The following is a 19,438-nucleotide window of genomic DNA, read 5'->3' as shown; positions in this document are numbered from 1 at the left end:
AGTGTTTCATAATAGTAACATCTGTGTAAGTTTGATTACCTGACCACACGCGGCACAAATCTGGTCCATTAGTTTCTCTAAATTCGTCCACAGAGCAGCTCGAAACGCAGCCGTATTCCCTGGGGTGGGCATGACGGCTCTGCCAGGGGCGCCTAAATATAGCAGACACAAAATGCACACACTAAAACAATGCAAAAATCATCAAGCACTCTAAAACACAGCCACAAATGCACTAAAACAAACAAACCTCTGGTGTTGGCAGGTTGAGTGAGGACTTTAATGTCCAGGGCATTAACAACGTTCTCCTGCACAGATGTCCTGTATCCATCTACCACACTTCTTATGGTCTCTCTCAGATTGCCAAGGTTATAAAACACTTGTAAGGCCGTCCCCACCTGAGATGGATTCTGTGAGATAAACAATGAAAAACATAAACCAATCAAAGGTTACTCTAACAAAGCTAATTTACATAGCTACAATATGAGTTTTACATAAAAGGTTTAATCTTGTGCAATACTATAGCCTAAACAGTTTTCAATATCATTATTCTGAAGATTCTTTCAAAGCATAATAACATTCTCCAATTCCAGTTTACATGATAAAAAAATCCATTTCACATGATTAAGGGAATATTTTGTTTCACCTGAATATATATATTTTTTTGGTTTATGTGTTCAGTGGTTTTGAACAAGGTGTCTCAGGTTGATTTGGGAAGTGGGTCACTGGCACAAATAAATCAAAATGCTTTAAAACATGCCTGACCTCCTAAAATCTTGACATTCACATCTCCAGGTCCAAGTCAAATTTACACCTGAGACTAGTTGTCTCCACATGAGAGATCACAGACTGCGCCGCATCACTTGCCGCGAGAGCAACCGATTGACGTCATTACGCTCAACGCCAGAGCACATGTTAGAAAAGTAGGTCAAATTCAAATTCTTCAAATTCAACCGTCTCAGCTAAGCTGTGACTACAGGACATTAACGTTTAAAGTACAAAACAGAAAGCTCTTCAATGCTGCATTCAAAGCAGCTTCCAGCAGTCAGTCCCGATCTCTGATCCTGCCTTTAATTTAATCTCCCAGGATGAAAGCGCCAAGCATTACAACCAATTCAAGACCCCGTCCAACTTCAATCTAATCCCAGTGGATCAAAGATGATCAGGCCCAGTCGCCTTCCCAAACGGTACACGAGAAACCGCAGGTGAATGGATATAAATTCAACTGATGTGCTTAACACAAAACAAAATACAAAAGGCAGACAAGAGGACGCGATAATCCAGTAAATCAACCCTTTTTTTTCTCTACATGCTTGACTAATGGTGCACAGATTGAGAGTAATAGGCCAGAGTGGTGGGATATAGCCATCAGTGGTGGCTAAGTACTTGGCGGCAATCAGTGGTTTCAAGCTCTAATCAGACAAATGATTCACATTTCTTCCTTCACTCTCTCTTCAAACCCACTTGAAGGCTAAAACTGATGCCAGGGCTGCTCTGAGTTTCCTCCCCTTCCAGCATTGTGCTTGAAATCTTTAAGAGGCTTGACTCTAATACTCTCAACAGATGCAAAAAGATTGGGATGAAGGACAAAATGTATGTTTAAAAGACAAAACACCGTTTTTTTAAAGAGCTAATTAGATTGAAACACCTATAGGTCTTACACACTGCAACATTGAAAACCCAAGCGAGTCTCTGAATATGGTGAGTGTAAGAAGATCCGCAATCCCTTGAGACCTCATTACAGGTGTCAGTGAGGGGATGTTTCGATATCTGATACACTGGTGGCTGCATTGCTTTTGTAGCTACTTAAGATCTTAGGAAGTAAGACCGAAGGGGAAAAACTGTCCTCAGAAACATTTGCAATGCATTAGTGCTTATTTTATTTCTACAGGGTAGAATTTTAAGACACTTCACACGACAATAGCTTGTGTGAGTATAAGTATAATAAAATGTTTTAATACAGTCTGATTTAGGGCCAGATTTACTAACTGCTTGCTCCAGCGCAAACCCTCTTTCAGGATTTACTAAAGACACGCAGTGTAAAATTAGCATGGTTGATAAGGCGTAGACCGTTATTTTTGCGGCTGACCTTATATTGCATATGCATTTTTAGGAGTTTCCCCTTAAAATGCAAGATTTATGGGAGGAGAGTATTTAAATGAATCATTTAGGGTGATTTAATAAGGTTTGCGCTCGTCAATTTACTGCCCAAAAAAAGCATAAGTAGATTGCTTTATAATTGCGCTCTCGTGTTAATTTGCCTGTTTAGTAAACTTGGCCCTTAAACTGCAATCAATTTGTGGCATTTTTCATATATTAAAATGTTTAGTAAAAATACATGCAGTAATTACAGACATTTATTAACATCTATTGTTGTATTTTCTGAAAACTAGGTATAATTGTTTATCTATACTGCTCAGCCGTAGTTGAAACATTCACAAACCAAGCCAAAATTGGCTGTTGTCCAGCAGCATAAATGATGTGTTGTTGCTTATGCAACAGTTGAGTGTAGTTGTCAAGGAACAGATGTGAATCACAGACCAAGGAAAACAGAGGATTGAGAGAGACCTAATTGCTTGCGGCAGGTTCACTCACAGCATGTAATGCGTTAGCCCTCATTTACCCTGAACTGCGGAGGGATAATGGTTTAGCAGGGACATGCACAGCCACTGTGGAGATGGATTTGATCAGCTCAGTGCAAGCCGGTGACCCAGGATGGCTAGCTGCCAACTGCCGTGAATGAGGTGTTTTCACATTACTTACATCCAGGCAAGCACTACGCTTTTGTTCCCAGAAATAACACTTAGATGGAACAGGTGGCCAACGAACGCTTCTTAACCAGTAAGTTGGAGAAAAACACATTTGGTCTGATGTTTTTAATCTAGAAGAGACCAATTTTTTAGGGGAAAAATAGACAGCTAGACATGTACCGGAAGGTGAAATGTAACTAAATTTACACCCCACTTCTATGTTGATTAGATTGGCTTGCATGTCGTAGGCTATTGTTGCAAAGTGTGGGAAATCGTACACAGCGTGTTCAGATGGTTCCCTGTCAGTCTCACTCATCCCCTGTTCAGCAGATGTGAAATTCATTCTGTCCAAGGGATCGCATGAACGTTTGTAGGGTGTAGTGCTCTTTTTTGATTTGTTTCTTGGGAGAATTACATTTCACAATCAGATAACCCCTCACATATAGTGAAGGTCAGAAAAGGTCTTGCCATCTTCACAGCAAGACGTAGCATGCTCATCTATATACAACATTGCAGATTCAAGAGATTCTTACATAATTGCACAAAAAAAACCAAACAGGTGGCATGCTTGGCGAACACATCACTGTATCTGAATCCTACAGATCATATGTACAAGGAGGTCTAAGATGTGCCAATGTTATTTCTGCCATCTTGAGATTCAGGCGTGTTTCTCCAGGGAAACGTAGGAGACAAAATGCATGTGAAAACATCTTAGCGCTTGCTGCATTTTCTCTTGGATGGCAGTGATAATGGGAGTAAAAACTAGCTTATGTATCAGTGTTTAACCAAGTGGAAGAAAATGGTTCGAGCAAGTTAAACAAGATAGGGTGGGATGCTAAGGAGTGGATATGGTGGATCATCTTTGGGCCACTATCACAATTATACCTGCCTCCATCATGTTTCCTACCTGGGCCTGTAATAACTATGCCACACTGATGGTATGACCTCGATTACACACGCTGTGTGGGGGCTTGACTGAATTCTCTACTATCTAATTCAGGTAGATGTCCTTTTCTAGAGAAACCACTAAGAAAAAAAAAAATACACAGCCTAAAGAGGGAACTGGCAACTATATCAAGTATGTCACCTCAACAGGGACACAGTGAGAGTTTGCCCATCATGTAGGGATGCAGCGCCTCACAAGGAAAATAACACTGTCATTTCCAGCCAATTGCTTCCTTTCATAAAAACACCTGGTCACCACACCAGCGTCATTAGCTTCTGGCTGTGTTTGTTTTGTCACCATATGGAAGACTCAATCCAGATATTTGTCAAAGGAACCAATAGCTGATAAGTAGATGACATCTTTGACCACATACGATGCCCAGGTCATTTCTACTATGCTGGATGATTCATTTGCAGTTTAATATTGGATTAAATGTTATAAAAACAAAAATCATATTTGATTGTGACATGGCAATTTTAAGGAAGCTTCCTCAAGGAAGTGACAACATCAGTGAGTATTATAACAAGATGTAAACAAAAATTTAAATCAAGTTGACTGTCAATTAGAGATTTGTTTTTACAAATGGCAAGAAGTGGAAGTGGGAATAATCAAATAATAAAGCTAAAGTGTAGCTAACTGACTTAGGCTGTGTTCACACTTGACAGGTTTGGTTGGATTAAAACAGACCCTGGTGCGATTGCTCTGTTAGTGCCCATCACAGTTCGGTAAAGACATCAGAACCGCGTCTCCTCACATCAGATCTTTCTTTGTGTGTGACGAAAGGATTCTTGCTGCTGTTTTGACTCCTTTACACATTTTATAAGCTCTTCACAAGTTGTCAGCTTCATCATATACCATCATATGTAGGCTACGCACATACAACGAGCGCATTTAGCCTAGAACACAGCATTGTTTTGGTTCCAAATTTCCATTGTGAAATATACATAATAAAAGCCGTAATAAAAGCCGACCAATCAGGTTGTGAACATGTGAACGTGTTAAAATGCTGATGTGAACGCAAAGAGGACCAGGGCTAAATGTTTTTTTTTTGGTCCGGACCAAACGAACCAAGCGAACCGATCTACAAGTGTGAACACCAAGCACTTTTATCAAGCAGGATATAATGTTTTAGAGTGAAACAACAGCACAAAATATTATAGATATTATTATATTTATCATTAAATAATTTCCAATACTTACTGATGCTTGTGTGCTGTTGTTTTCACTAAAAGCTTTTTTTCAAAAGTTACAAAAAGCGCTGCGTAGCAAAAAAATTACCCAGCACATATGAGAATTGCATGCATTATATGGAAAATACAGGGACTTTATTTTCCTTTTGGCCTAGTCATTCCCACTCCAGAATGAACAGCAAACATGGCCGACGCTAGCCCCATTGGAACATGCGGAGTTCATTTGCTCACACTTCGTGAAGTGTCATGGCCATGCGAGAGCACTGGTGAAGAACAGAGAGAGGGCGAAAGTGAGACTTTTAAGTGTGAGGAAAAAGTGAAAAGATGATGGATCACTTAGACGTTTATGTGCCGTGTTTCCACGGCAACCCAAAAACAAACACGGCGAAGACCGATTAAAGCCTTTTAAGACGCACTTGGCAAATGTCAGCGCAACACCAGGCAATGAAGAGATGAACTCAATTTGGGAGAAAACTGATGATTATGGAAAGGAGAAAGGTGAAAGACAAGGTGTGCTCAGCATAGCTAATGAGAGAGAAGATTTTCAGCGATAAAGAAACTTTGATTTGGATTGACATTAAAAGGAAATTAACCAACCATACATTTTAAGACTTAATGTCAAATGCATGTTGTATCATGTTTTTTGTTTTTTCAGAGTTTCAATTAATTCATCTAATATATAATTTGGCCCAAATAAATTTTTTTTTGCTCATATGTTTTTGCCATGACAGTGTGAACGGCACAAACCACATACAATCTGATCTTTTCAATTTCGATTCGGGCCACTTCCATATGTGGTCCTAAATCTGATACAGGTCAGATGTTTTGCAAAGCGACCGCAGTCTGAACAGTCATATGCACATAAATTCATGTGACTTTTTAAGTCATCCTAGAGCAACATTCATCACAATTCTGTGAAAGATATCAGTGGAAAGACAGTGATGTGTTAGAACTATTACAGTGACAAACACACAAGCAAAACATGTGGGCTCGTATCATAAAGTTAAAAAAATTCTGCTCGCATGTCTTTGTTTTTTTATATCGCCTGCGCATAAATTCGCTGGTACTAGTAATCAAAAGCCTTTCTTAAATGACACTCAACTGTAAATAAATTGCTTCAGCTTTGCGCTTTTAACCTTTGTGTGACTTTTTAATTGTGAAGAACGGACATCAGAGAGAAGGGATGTTAAAAAGCATGTGGATATGGTCTCCATGGTAACAGTAATTTGTCAGGTGGGTGCCTGGCAGTAACGTGTTACCGATGGGTAATGGGAGAGAAAAGTCAACGTGCGAGAGCGAGGAGTGCTAATCAACACACATGGGAGCCAGTCGCTAACAGGTCTCTGATCTGTAACAGTGTACCAGTGCTCTTTCAAAATAACATACACAACCCTGCTAAAAAACACAGCTTAATCCAGTCGAAAGTGTTTTCTTAGCTTAGGTCTTATTAGCTGGCTTATCAGGTTGGCCTCCTGGTCTCCTAAGCATCAGTCGCGATGAAATGGAAGGGCGGAGACTTAGTTATATGCATCGGTTGTTGATTGGATGTTGAGATGTGGGCGTGGCTCTGTGGTTTACTGTGGTTTTCATCAGAAGATCCAGTTATGACATTTTTATCAAACATTACTAGGTCAAATAAAATAAAATAAACATATGCACGGATGAAATATTCTATTTTATGTTAAATTTTCAATCCATGCTGACTTTGAGGTGTTTTATTCCGCAGTGAGATTCAGCTCACATAAAGTCTTGTCCAGTATATCACTTACGGTAAGCATCCTGTAAATATTTTATGATCACTCTAAACAAGCCTTTTGCCTTCTTTCCCCTGACAGAACAAAGGCAGCCATATTGGCAGAACAGGCCATACCTGCTGAGTGCTTGTCAGCTACCTGAGCAATCCAGCATATCCATTTTCCATCTTCAAGATGGTCTTTAGAGAGCAGACAGAGAAAGAATGTGAGACAGTGACAGAGATGTAATGTTTGAAGTGAGTGAGAAGACAAAAGAAAAGGGAGGCACAAAGATTCAGGAAAAAAGAGTGGCAAATAAAAGACACACAAAGGCAATGTTTTCACTCCTTAGCAGCTTCAACTCCCGAGAGACATTGCTTTTGATGTAAAGGTTACTCAAACACATGACTCAAAAAATGGATGAACCTTGAGTATCAGGAGAGTGACTGCATAACCTTTTCAGTGACCAGCACAATTAAGCCCATTGGACCAAGTGAAACGAGTAAAGATTTGAATAGCGTGCAACAAATCCACTTTTTTTTTTAGATACCTTGGCATTTTTCCCATTCATTTTCTCCATAGGCATGAAATTCATGAAGCATAACACCATGAACCAAATCAACTAACTCTATAAACTATTTTTTTTTTAAAGGTACAAGACTGGATACTTTCTACTTCCTGGGTGAATTATTCCATGAAGGATTGAACGACCTACCCAATGAATCACTGCAAATAACAAATCAAAAAAAAAAAAAATGATAGTACTATATAAACTATTTAGTTAAAGTCCTTGAGTATTAGTTTAAGAATAAATATTTAGCTATACAATTATTTTAAGAATGTAGGCGGTGAACGACTCGATTGCATCATTCACAATGATTAAAGCAACAATTGTAATTATTTTTTTCGCCGCTAGGGGTCGCTAACCTCTTACAATAACAAAGGCGTAGGTTGATGACGCATAAGCGGAATTATGGAACTTGACGTCATGCCGAAGGATCTAATAATGTTTATGGATGAGTGAATACATTGATGTTTTTAACATGACTGTGGTATGAAGCAGGTCGCGATTGCTAATGAGAGACAGACGCACACACACACTCGCCACACGCAAGTCCCACGGATATAAAGGAATAAGGACATTTCATTGTACCGAACTAACTTACCCGCAAGTGCTGAATTAATACTCACACAGGGCAGTTTATTTGATGAATGAAACTTGTGAGGTAACGCAGCGCTGTTTCACTTGCTCTACACTATCACACTAAACTGCATTTGAGTGTGTTGAAAGTTATAATGTTATTCTATGTGTTAGTTTGTATGAGACTAGCAGTAAGCTAGATCAACATAAGAATAACATACTGATCATATTCTAACATTTCAACATTTCATGTTGAGCTATATAACATTGATAAGTTGTATGTACATTTGCTCACCTGTCTAATAAAGTACATGCAAGACGTCTCTGTCAAGTCGAAGTTAGTCTTGGACGCTAGCTCACGGCATCTCGAAAACGCCATGCTGATATTGATCCTTGTTTTAGTTCTCCTTTTGTCCCAAAGTCTGCTTGCCATGATCCATAATGTTTGAACGAAACAACAACAGCGTGAGCGCGCCGCTTGACGTAACGCAGTTGTCCACGTCTGTCGCCATGGTTACTATGGCAGTACGAGCGGAAACCAGGGATGACGCGGATATTACGTCATTGACAGGCGACAAGAGAAAATGGACGAGCCATTATTTAAAATAGGAATTTCTCTGAAATAAAAAATCTTTGGGAACTTTTGGGAAATTGTAAGTACACAACTGCAGGAAATATATCACACTGTGCAAGTGACATTGTAGCTTTAAATGGGAGTGAGTGGTTGTTGCAGAACTCTTTTGCACTCATGATTTCAGTAAATTACAATCCATGTATTTTATTCACGCACACATGCAACTTGTAGAGACTGCCAGGTTCTCAGGAAAAAATCCCATCTGTCACGCAATACAAAGCTTCTTGCAATATTAGACAGATCAGACCATTCAAGAACATACACACATACACACTGTGTCACACACAGACAGACACACACACACACACACACACACACACACACACACACACACACACACACACACACACTTTGAACCATGTTTTGAATGTCAGTGTGCAAAACATAGTCAAAAGAGCACAAATTAAGCCACACATCTTCACTTAGACACTTACAAATACCAAATGCTCTTTGAGTCCTGCCATTCGCGGTAACAATGCAGTGACAAGCTAAGCCGTGTGCTAATAAAACATTTCTAAATGATTAATACCCTCTTGAGCACAGTTTGAGTCATGCATCAAGTTCAGCCCTGAAGAAACAATAAAAAAAAATGCTGTTATCACATCATTAGCGACAGGGATTGGGCATTAGCAATTGCAGGAGATTGCCTATAAATAATGATGCATGAGTGAAAGGCATTTATTTACATAGAATGAAGTCAAATTGTTATGTGGTATAGCAGAGAAAGAAAAGAAGCATTGAATCGTTTTCAGTTAACATTCTTGTCAGTATTTGTTTGGCCCAAGGCGGATAACATATTTTTGTTTCGTCTTTTCAGCAGCAAGCGAGAGAAAATTCTATTACATACCGCAGGTACATGGATCTATTAGGCTGCGGATGACAAAAATCACATCCCACTATGACACTGGACAAAACTAAACAGAATGGGCAAAACGGACAGATGCAGAGAAAGGAAAATCGGTAACACTTTACAATAAGGTTTCATTTGTTAACGTTAGTAGTTAGTTAACGCATACTAACATTGAACAATACTTCTATAGCATTTACTCTTAGTTCATGTTTATCTCAACATTTACTTAATTTTAAAGTCAAAAGTTGTATCTGTTAACATTTGTTAATGCACTGTTAACTAACATGAACGTGAACATTTTACTGACTAACATCAACAAAGGTTAATATTAATTTGTTAACGTTAGTTAGTTAGTTAACACATACTAACACTGAACAATACTTCTATAGCATTTACTCTTAGTTCATGTTTATCTCAACATTTACTTAATTTTTAAAGTCAAAAGCTGTATCTGTTAACATTTGTTAATGCACTGTTAACTAACATGAACGTGAACATTTTACTGACTAACAATCAACAAAGGTTAATATACTATAAATATGTATTTCTCATCATTAGTTCATGCATTAACTAATTTTATCAAATGAGACCTTTTTGTAAACAAATGAGACCTTATTGTTACCGGAAAGTCATTTCAATCCAAATGACCCCAATCTTCAATACACTCTTAAAAATAAAGGTTTTCACAGCAATGCAATAGAAGAACCAAAGAAATGTTCAGTAAAAAGTTTTGTAAAAACCATCTTTTTCTAAGTGTAAAGAACATTTTAATCATCTAAAGAGCTGTTTTCCACTTTAAATAACATTTTGTGCAATGCAAAGGTTCCACTGATGTTAAAGATTCTTCATGGAACCATAGATGCCAATAAAGATCCATTATTTTTAAGAATGTACAATCACAAACCAAAAGCAGAAAATTGAACATCCTGACAGACATTCAAGGGGAAAAAACAACAGTATATCTGGACTAATTTAAATGTTTAGTAAAATGACTATTGAAAAACAATATGACCCAATTTGATTGTGGCAGTGTGGCCTGTATATCTGCACCACACATCAACAGAACAAAACCTATCTATCTATCTATGCGAGACAACAATCACATGCACTCTTTTGTCCAAGTGACCTCTTGAAATGGATAAAGGTGACGTATTGTTTAAAGGGTGCATGATCAATTCTGCTGGTCAGCTTATGTAATGCACACTTACTCTCAATAGGGCAAGAAGCACATCTGTCTGTCAAAGCAGAGGTGACTCAGTTAAAACCTAGACTCATTCGTTCCCTACTGTCATTGATTCTACCATCAACATCCTTCCAATAACATGCAGCGCCTAATCTATTATGTGGAGGAGCCACACTCCTGTGATTTCACTATTTATGTCTGCAGTGGGTCCGTTTTTTCCAGGTTTTATGACTCTGTTTTGGTTTGATCACATGATTTCATAAGAACTTGCTGGTCAATAAATTTAGATTTATTGGTCGGATACGATTTTTTTGTATAGCGCATTTCCTACTAAAGAAAGGTGGTATTTGACTCTGATAAGCGTATCCATAGCAGACTGGTGGGAGTTGCTTTGGATGGCAACATGCCCAGTGCATTATGGGTGTTGAAGTTTTCCTACCTATTTGGCAAAAGGGATGACAACAGTTTTCTCTGGTCAAGTAGCAACAATTAAAAAACTGTACTTTCTACTTTACAGGCAGCCAAGTTTTTTTGAAAGCCAATTTTGCCAGCAATAAAGGACCCTTTTAATAAAAATGTCATGTTAGCTCGGGTCCATTAAATAAAATCAGACAACTTTTTATTTAAATAATTAGTAAATGTTAACAAATGGAACCTTATTGTAAAATATTTTTTTGTCTTTGTTTAAATAAATGACAATTGGCTTAATTTTTTGCAATCCAACGCAGTAACATTAAGACATTTTTAGGGTCACTGTATTGTGGATGGAGAGATTGTCATCTCCCCTCTTCTATAAGCGAGAAGGCTGCATTAATGTCCATTCCCCTACAAGCATGTGAAACAGGACACTGGCCCCATGAGTACTCTGCTTTTCTGGGTCAGGAAGACAGGAGCCATGGCGAGAGTAGTCAGTTGTATATGTGTGTCTGTATACACACTTGTGCGACTCCACACAGTGAATTTTGAGCCCTTTGAGACCCTAGTATGAATCTCCAGCTCGGACCACACACACACACACACACCTCAATGACCTCCAGCCAATGCTTGCCGAGTAAGCAAAGCCCTTCACCGTGGTAATCAGAATCCACTTCCAAAACCTCATCCCCTCATCTACACAATACAAAGGAAAAGGAAAGAAAAACATGAGAGTGTGACCTCTTGCGACCTTCTGTGTGAAAACACCCCTCTTAAGCAGCTGATATAAATGTATGAGCAGAGAAATAAAAAAAAAAGACTTGAATAAAAAGGTGGATAAAAAATTTAACAGACCTCCTCTTCTCTCATCCCATCCGAAATTAATGTGCAGATACAGGCTACACTTTTTGTTCTGCCTCTCTGCATGTCAATGTCGAATACTGACCTTCAAATGCACTCTCTTTTCAAGTGCCCTTCTGACAGTATGGCAGCGTATCAGACAGCTGATGCTTTCAAAACGGATATAAAGTGCCACTCTTCTGTACAATTTTAATGAAATTTAGAGGAGAAAATACACTAATGTAAAATGTCACTATGCACCAAAAAGCAATTATTAAGAACAGATGAATCCTTCCAATCCGATCTTTTTTTTTAAAGAAAATGTCGAACATTTCCTGCAGCTTTAAGACTTAATCTCATTATGTTTTCTTATTTCTTCTTTTCATCAAATCGTTATGACATGAAACCTGTGATAAAAAATAGAAAAACGATATTATTCATTATACCCAACTTGATTCCAAAATCATCTCCGGCTCGATCCCATTAAATCCGAATTTTTAAATAAATAACGTTTCACTTGGAAATATGTCATATATAAATCAAATGCATTGTTTCATGTTGTCTCTTGCAAAGCTAATGAAATTGTCTTGTGTGCTAAAAGGAATGTTCCCGGGATCAATACAAGTTAATCTGAAAAATATGTGGAAGTCAATATTTTTTATTTCATTGTTGATGTTGATTTCATTAGCATTGTATGGAAGTATCATATTTCAAAAGTATCGTTATGCAATTTTTAACCATTAAACTAATGTCAACTCAGTTAAATTGATAACTTGATACTTAAAAAAATATATATATATTTAACTTGTGCAGCACAAAATATCTTGCCTCATAAATGTACACTCTAAGACTAAGTGCATTATTGTATAAATGATTGTTCTTACAAACTGAGGGATAAGATGATAGATAGATGCTGTTGGTACAGCTTAACTTGCATTCAACCCAGAAAATTCCTTTAAAGAAATAAGAAGGTCCAAGTTAATCTTTTTTGTTTAGAAGAAAAGAGCGAAATGAAGAGGACCATCTCTCCACATGAGCTGAGGAATAGCGGCTTATGTAACCCACACAATTCTAAATATACTGATGCAGGACTGGCCATGGAGGAGTGCAGTGAACTACATGATAAGATCCAGAACAACAAATACATGAACAGAGGTCAGGGGGCTCTTGCATCGCCTGGTTTTATAATGAGATGCTAATAGGCCAAGATTTCGAAAAGTTGTAGGGAGACCGCAGAGACAGAATTTGTTAGAGACGCATGGTACTGAGAACTGTGATTGGAATAGCCATTCGCATTTAATTGAAGTGAACAAGAGCTAAATCTGTTCCCACCTAGTCTGATGACTTCTGAAGTAGCTGATTTGCGCTGAATGTAAGTTTAAATGGAAAAAAAACACAAATAATTATGCTGAGACTGTTTCAAAAATACCTAAACAGCATGTTTCAGGATCAATGATGTCCCCAAAAAGGGTCTAGCAAGGCAGTGCACTGGGTTTTTGAAAGATAGACACCATTACGCAATATCTAAATGTAAAGAGATCATGCAGTGGTCAATGCCATTACGTTGTCTGCAGCCAATAACCTTGAGATATATGGGGGTGACTGACCATCACACAATCAATCCCTGGAGCTAAAAAATAAAAAAGAATACAACAGGCAGGCATTGGAAGGCTTATTTTAGCAAGTGGTCGGCAATGGAAACCATTAAAGATGCAGGAACAAACAGAGGCTAGATGAAACTCTCCTGACTGGACCTCTCATCAGATATGGGCTGTTCATAACCACAACTTCACCTAAAATCCCTGAAAGCTCATGCTTTTCAAAGACACCTGATGGCCCATGAGAGATGCATAAAGCAATCAATTATTGACCTTGTAGTCTGTATTTCAACAGGTCCTGTCATCTCCAACTGGAGCCCTGCATTGATTTGCTCCAAAAAGCGTGCTGAAAAATTAAACTGTCAATCAAAAAGGAAAGAAAAATTTAGAGACGCAATCAGCGAAACAAAGGACTGTGACAGCTGCGTTTGTATGATGATATGTAACATTTCAGGCATTTTAAAATGGCAATTTGTTGAAAAGCGGACATATTCTGCATCTTTCAGCCCCTGAGATGGCTCCATGTGGCAGCTGAATTTCTGAAATGTGAGTGGACAGTTCAGTGCGATGGCTGTGTGTCCGTAGACAGGGGGAAAAAAAGGCCAGTGCGGCCCATCTGCTGTGTGTGAGCACATCGTGTGTGACAGAGAAACATGCTGAGGGAGAGATATAGAGAGATAGAAAGAATACTGGCACTGGTTTCATCCTGTTGAAATGTTAGGCTAGGCATCACATCCATTTTAAGTGCAAATACATTAATGGGTTAGTTTGACAAACTACTCATAAATTAAAGTCGTTTCCCCTTAAACTACATTGCATTTTCAGTGTCATGAAAAAACTCCAGTTAAGTATTGGCACATTTTGTACTTTGTTTCTCAAAGACATTGTGGTATTTTTACCTGAATTTCCATGCCCTGTTCCAGTAATCGTTTGGCTTGGTTCTCCACCTCCAGACGAGCTCGACTGATGAACAGCAGGTCATTTTCTATGACATCAATACCTGACAGATCAACACCTTGGGACAGGTAATCTGAAAGGAATAGGGAAAAAAAATATTGTCACTATTATTTTTGTTTTTAAGTTTTTTCAAAGCATTTTTTAGTTCCTAATAAAAAACTAAAACTAAAATAATTCCATTTTATTGTACAGGCAAATGTTTTATATAATATTTTTTTTATAAACATGGACAGCCATATGTTTATGTGATTGATAACAGGAACTGTGTCACATGGAGGAGAAGCGTGTTTGCGCACCCCTAGGAACCCGTTAGCATGCAAACCGTCTTATTCACAATTGTCTGCACTAAGCAGGGTGTCTGGAAGCTACCCGAACCATCATCGCAGCAGACTGTGGAAATTATGCTTGATTTAGTTGTTTTTTTAGCGTGAAATATATCAAAACTGTTGGAAGAGATGAGAAAGGCTTCAGAAAGCACTCAAACTGTGTTAATGTTGGCAGTTTCCTACTTAGGGCTGATTAAACTCATCGAAAAGAGCAAAGCATTTATTTAGACGCCAGCATGCTCGGGAATGAATACATCAACTAGGGCTAGCAACTAGGATAATGTGGGATACAGGTGGAGGAGGCTTAATGAACCAGATACACCTAAAAAAATATTCCACACAGGAGACCAGCTGTTATTCACAACCGTTCAAGTGAAAAAGTATGTTTACGAGGTGTTTAGTTCATAAAATGCAATTAAATATAACTTAAAACAAAATTATTAAATCTAAATTAGGGCTGGGAACCGATAATAAAAAAATAACTAATTAATCGCACAATATGCTGTGATTAATCGCAATTAATCGCATTTCCCCCAAACTTGTAATCATCAATATTTAAACGTAGAATCACTAATAAAATTAAACAACACACAAAAAAAGGGGGAAAAAAGAAAAATGTCCACACAAATTGGACAGAAAATAGCCCTATATTAAAATATTAAACATCAATATCTCAATATATTATTCTTCATTCAGTTTTATGCAACATACTCAGATTTAACAGATTTATTTTTTGACTAATTATCAAAATAAAGTATAGTCATACAAAGCTATTATTACCAGAGCATGTGATCAGAGCAGGTCATTTTACCATTGTTGCCCAGCATGACTATACCAGCTCAGTAGAGCTATTGCAAACAGAAGTCTACAACTGAGAGTTATTTGACAAATTCATTTCCTTAAAGGAGAACTCCGGTCAATTTTAACATTGAGCTCATTTTTTTGTACATTTGGAGTGCTGTCAATACAGAGAACAATGACAAAAATCGGTGTTGCCTACACCGTGTTATCCTCTTTTTAAAATTTGCACCCTGTTGACTTCAATGGGGCATATTTTAAACCTGCTTTTACAAGTGCAAGTTTACATTACAAGTGCACAGGTCATGTGAGTGATTCCTTTAGAGTTAACACGGGTGAATCTGACTGCAGTAGATGTGAAAGATATGAATAAAGTTAATTCGGCCAGCGCTCATACCTGTGTTTACATCCTGTTTTCGGTTGAAGTCCAAAGTAGTCGATTGTCGAGTCCACGCGCATATGTTTAGTTACCTATGATCACGCGCGTGAACTCGACAATCGACTACTTTGGACTTCAACCGAAAACAGGATGTAAACACAGGTATGAGCGCTGGCCGAATTAACTTCATTTTAACGGATGGTGTAGCAATATTGTTGTCCAGGTGGAAATCGGGAGAAATTCGGGAGAAAGGTCGGTCCGGGAGATTTTCGGGAGGGGCTTTGAAATTCGGGAGTCTCCCGGAAAAATCGGGAGGGTTGGCATGTATGCATTGAGCAGAGAGCGCAGCGCGCCGACACACACACACACACACACACACGTAACGGAGAGCGCGGCGCACACACGGAGCGGAAAAGACCCGCTCGTGAAGTTACTAAACAAGCTGCACGAGAATGAAACCTGATCGCCGAACACGGAGGGGCGGGACGGCATATTTTCGGCCTTTTCAATAGCAGCCGCAACAGGAAGTCATTAAAACGAGGCAACAAAAAAGGTGCTGCGTCAATTGCGTTATTATTTTTTTAATGCGTTAAACATCTCAAATTAATCGCAAAGATTAACGCGTTAATTCCCCCAGCCCTAATCTAAATCCATAAAATTATCCCATGATTGGAACCCCTAAATGTTCTATATATGAAGCGCCTGACTTTCTTCTATAAAGAACCTTTTCTTCTAAGAGTTTATAATAGAGCTTATTTGAAGGGGTAGTTCACTATCAACATTGGACCCCATTAAATGGACAAAAACACACTTCAAAACACCATCATTTGTGCTGCACAAAAAAAAGAAAAGAAAAAATCCATACAGGTCAATTAACCATTCAGAGAAGTACATTTTGAAATTGTAGTAGTGCACATCTCTAATAAATACACAATTGTTTTATGCAAGAAGCATATGCACAAGAGCATCCGCACTGTGAACTTTAAAGAGTAGAAGATTCTTGCAAGTAAATGAGAAGGGAAAGAAACAGCATCTCTAAACACAGGGTGCCATACTGAACAGGCCTCTGAACAGACAGCCCATGAGTCAGAGAGGCTGACTGATACGGATACAGTGGCACCAAGCAGAACAATGTCACTACATAGATCCACTCATTAGCGCCTTCTGAGGGCACACACACCATCTGATGACTCTGTGACTCAATTTGCAGACTGCTAACAAAGATATCATAAAGAACCCAGAGCTGTCTCATTAGAAGAGGTCAGATATCTTGCTGAGGAAATGACTCCATACTGTAACACCCAGATGCTTCGAAGTGACCTTGAGTTTGTGGTTTCAAATCTGGAGAGCTGTGTGAAACAGGTGGCTTCTACGCAGGAAAGCAGGGGGGAGTCTTTGGCTCCTGTTCGTATAGGTAGGCCCAAAGCCAGACTAAAATCAACGATCCCTGCCAGAAGTCTCTGTGTCGCAGCGCAGTTTCATTTCACCTCATTTTCACCCTCTCCAGCTTCACTCTGCCAGAGCACAACAACGATTACATTGTCCTAGAAGAAAACCACAATACTGTAGGGGGACTCTCAATTAGCGTTCTCTATAATTGCACTTTGATAACTAGAGCTGAAACTGTTGCATGCTGGTTCTAAAAGGACAAATGGATGCAGGGATTTAACATGACATGACGATTCTGTAACTCGGGCTATGTTCGGAATGGCATGCTACTAGAACTGCACAATTAAATTAATTAAAAATGCAATGGGGCCTTTTGTGGTTATTAAACAGCAACAGGCTGAGATTTAATTAAATATAGCATGCACACGCTGCATTCTTCAAAATGGGACATCACTCTACTCTGTAATCTACTACTCATCCTTAAGCCTTCGACACACCAAGCCGATGTCAAAGACGACTGTGTTTTTGCCTCTCGTTGACTGTGTCTCGGCTGCACTTGAACACACCAAAACTACTACAGGCGATTGTCAACTAGCATGTGCGTTCTGTGCCTGCGTGTAAGTACATATCTGTCTGTATTAGCAGGTATCAATAATAGTCTATTTTCGTCATTCAAAAAGAGAAACCAAAGCTAGGACTGCAGATATACAAACCGTAAACAGTACTTGAATATCTATAATGCTGATCACTTTATTTATTACAGTCGGCTCATGTTATTATGAAAATATTTGTGCAGGTAAGATGACGTAAAAGTTGAACAGCCTTCTGTCTGTGCCGTCTTGACTTCTTTGATTGCTTTCATCACTTTCGCTTTTATTCTCGCGCACAAACTCGTTCGCTAAACTGAACAGCCAATCAGAGTTCTCTCTCACCGACGCAGATTCAACATGCTGAATCGGCCCAGAAAAACCAACAACACACCGGAAAAACTAAGCTGACCGATGCTCAAAAACGGCCTGACATCGCCCGACGGCCGACCGTAATCTTGGTGTGTCCCGGCCTTTACACGTGTACGCTTAAAGTCGTTTTACACAATAATGGGTGCAAAATAACCCAATATTTATTTCTGAGATAACAGTAACTGGACATCACTTGCTCCCATCATTTACCATCCCAGATGTATTAGGCTTAATTTCTTCAGATGAACACAAAGATTCATAATTTCTGTGAGACTATATAATGCAAGTGTATTAGACCCCCAAATTTGACACTTCAAAAACCACATTAAGTGAACACAATATCATATAATCCAGATAACCCCAATCAATTTCTTCTGAAGTGAAACAATAGGTGCGTGTAAGAAAAATACTAATATTTGAAACTTTAAATAGAAACAATCATTCCCGGATAAAACTGTCATACACAAGTTCATGAGAGCGTTGTAAAGCACTACGTCCGCACGTTGTGATGTGAAGTGTGATGTAAATGTGTTGTTAAGCTTGCGCAAGATGTGCCGGTCTGGAGTTTCTTCGCATCACTTCTCGCTTAAAGGGATACGCCACTTTTTTGGGAAAAAGGCTCATTTTACAGCTCCCCCAGAGTTAAACAGTTGAGTCTTACCGTTTTGGAATCCATTCAGCCGATCTCCGGGTCTGGCGGTACCACTTTTAGCATAGCTTAGCATAGATCATTGAATCGGACAGGACCATTAGCATCTCTCTCAAAAAAAACTTTGCTGCCGTACCATGAGTCCAGCAGGCGTAATGACGCAGCGCCTGAAAATAGTCCCCAGCTCGGTAACTTCCAACGTGACCGGGACTAAGTTTGTCTAACCTATTAGACCTATTTTCAGGCGCTGCGTCATATTATTACGCCTGCTGGACTCATGGTACGGCAGCAAAGTTTCTTGATTATTACGCAGGAATGAGAGTATAGTTCCTAGCCATATCAGCCTAGAAAATCGCAACTTTACATTTTCCGTCGGTCTTAGTACACGATGTAACTACAGAAGAGTCAAGTTTTAAATAGGAAAAATATCGAAACTCTTTGGTCATTTTTTTTAGAGAGATGCTAATGGTCCTGTCCGATTCAATGATCTATGCTAAGCTATGCTAAAAGTGGTACCGCCAGACCCGGAGATCGGCTGAATGGATTCGAAAACGGTAAGACTCGACTGTTTAACTCTGGCGGAGCTGTAAAATGAGCCTATTTCCAAAAAAAGTGGAGTATCCCTTTAAGAAGCTTCAGTTTTTTTTTCTCACTCACACCCATCGTTGTTTGTGTTAATCTGAAGAAAGGAAGTCATATACATTT

The 19,438-nt window shown here is 38.8% G+C and overlaps 1 protein-coding gene across 1 annotated transcript in view; it reads right to left on the bottom strand.

Annotated features, from left to right (window-relative positions):
* Positions 1-19,438, bottom strand: part of cog5 (component of oligomeric golgi complex 5) — a 74,438-nt gene that overhangs the window by 34,510 nt on the left and 20,490 nt on the right. Inside the window, exons 7-9 of the mRNA XM_082168355.1 lie at positions 14,176-14,306; positions 248-407; positions 40-152 (exon numbers count right to left, since the gene is read on the bottom strand). Coding sequence (XP_082024481.1) covers positions 40-152; positions 248-407; positions 14,176-14,306 — 404 coding nt within the window. The remainder of the gene's footprint in view (positions 1-39; positions 153-247; positions 408-14,175; positions 14,307-19,438) is intronic.

Source organism: Leuciscus leuciscus (genome assembly GCF_965113295.1).
Source record: "Leuciscus leuciscus genome assembly, chromosome: 4".
NCBI classification, from domain to species: domain Eukaryota; kingdom Metazoa; phylum Chordata; class Actinopteri; order Cypriniformes; family Leuciscidae; genus Leuciscus; species Leuciscus leuciscus.
This window is presented reverse-complemented; position numbering and strand designations above follow the sequence as displayed.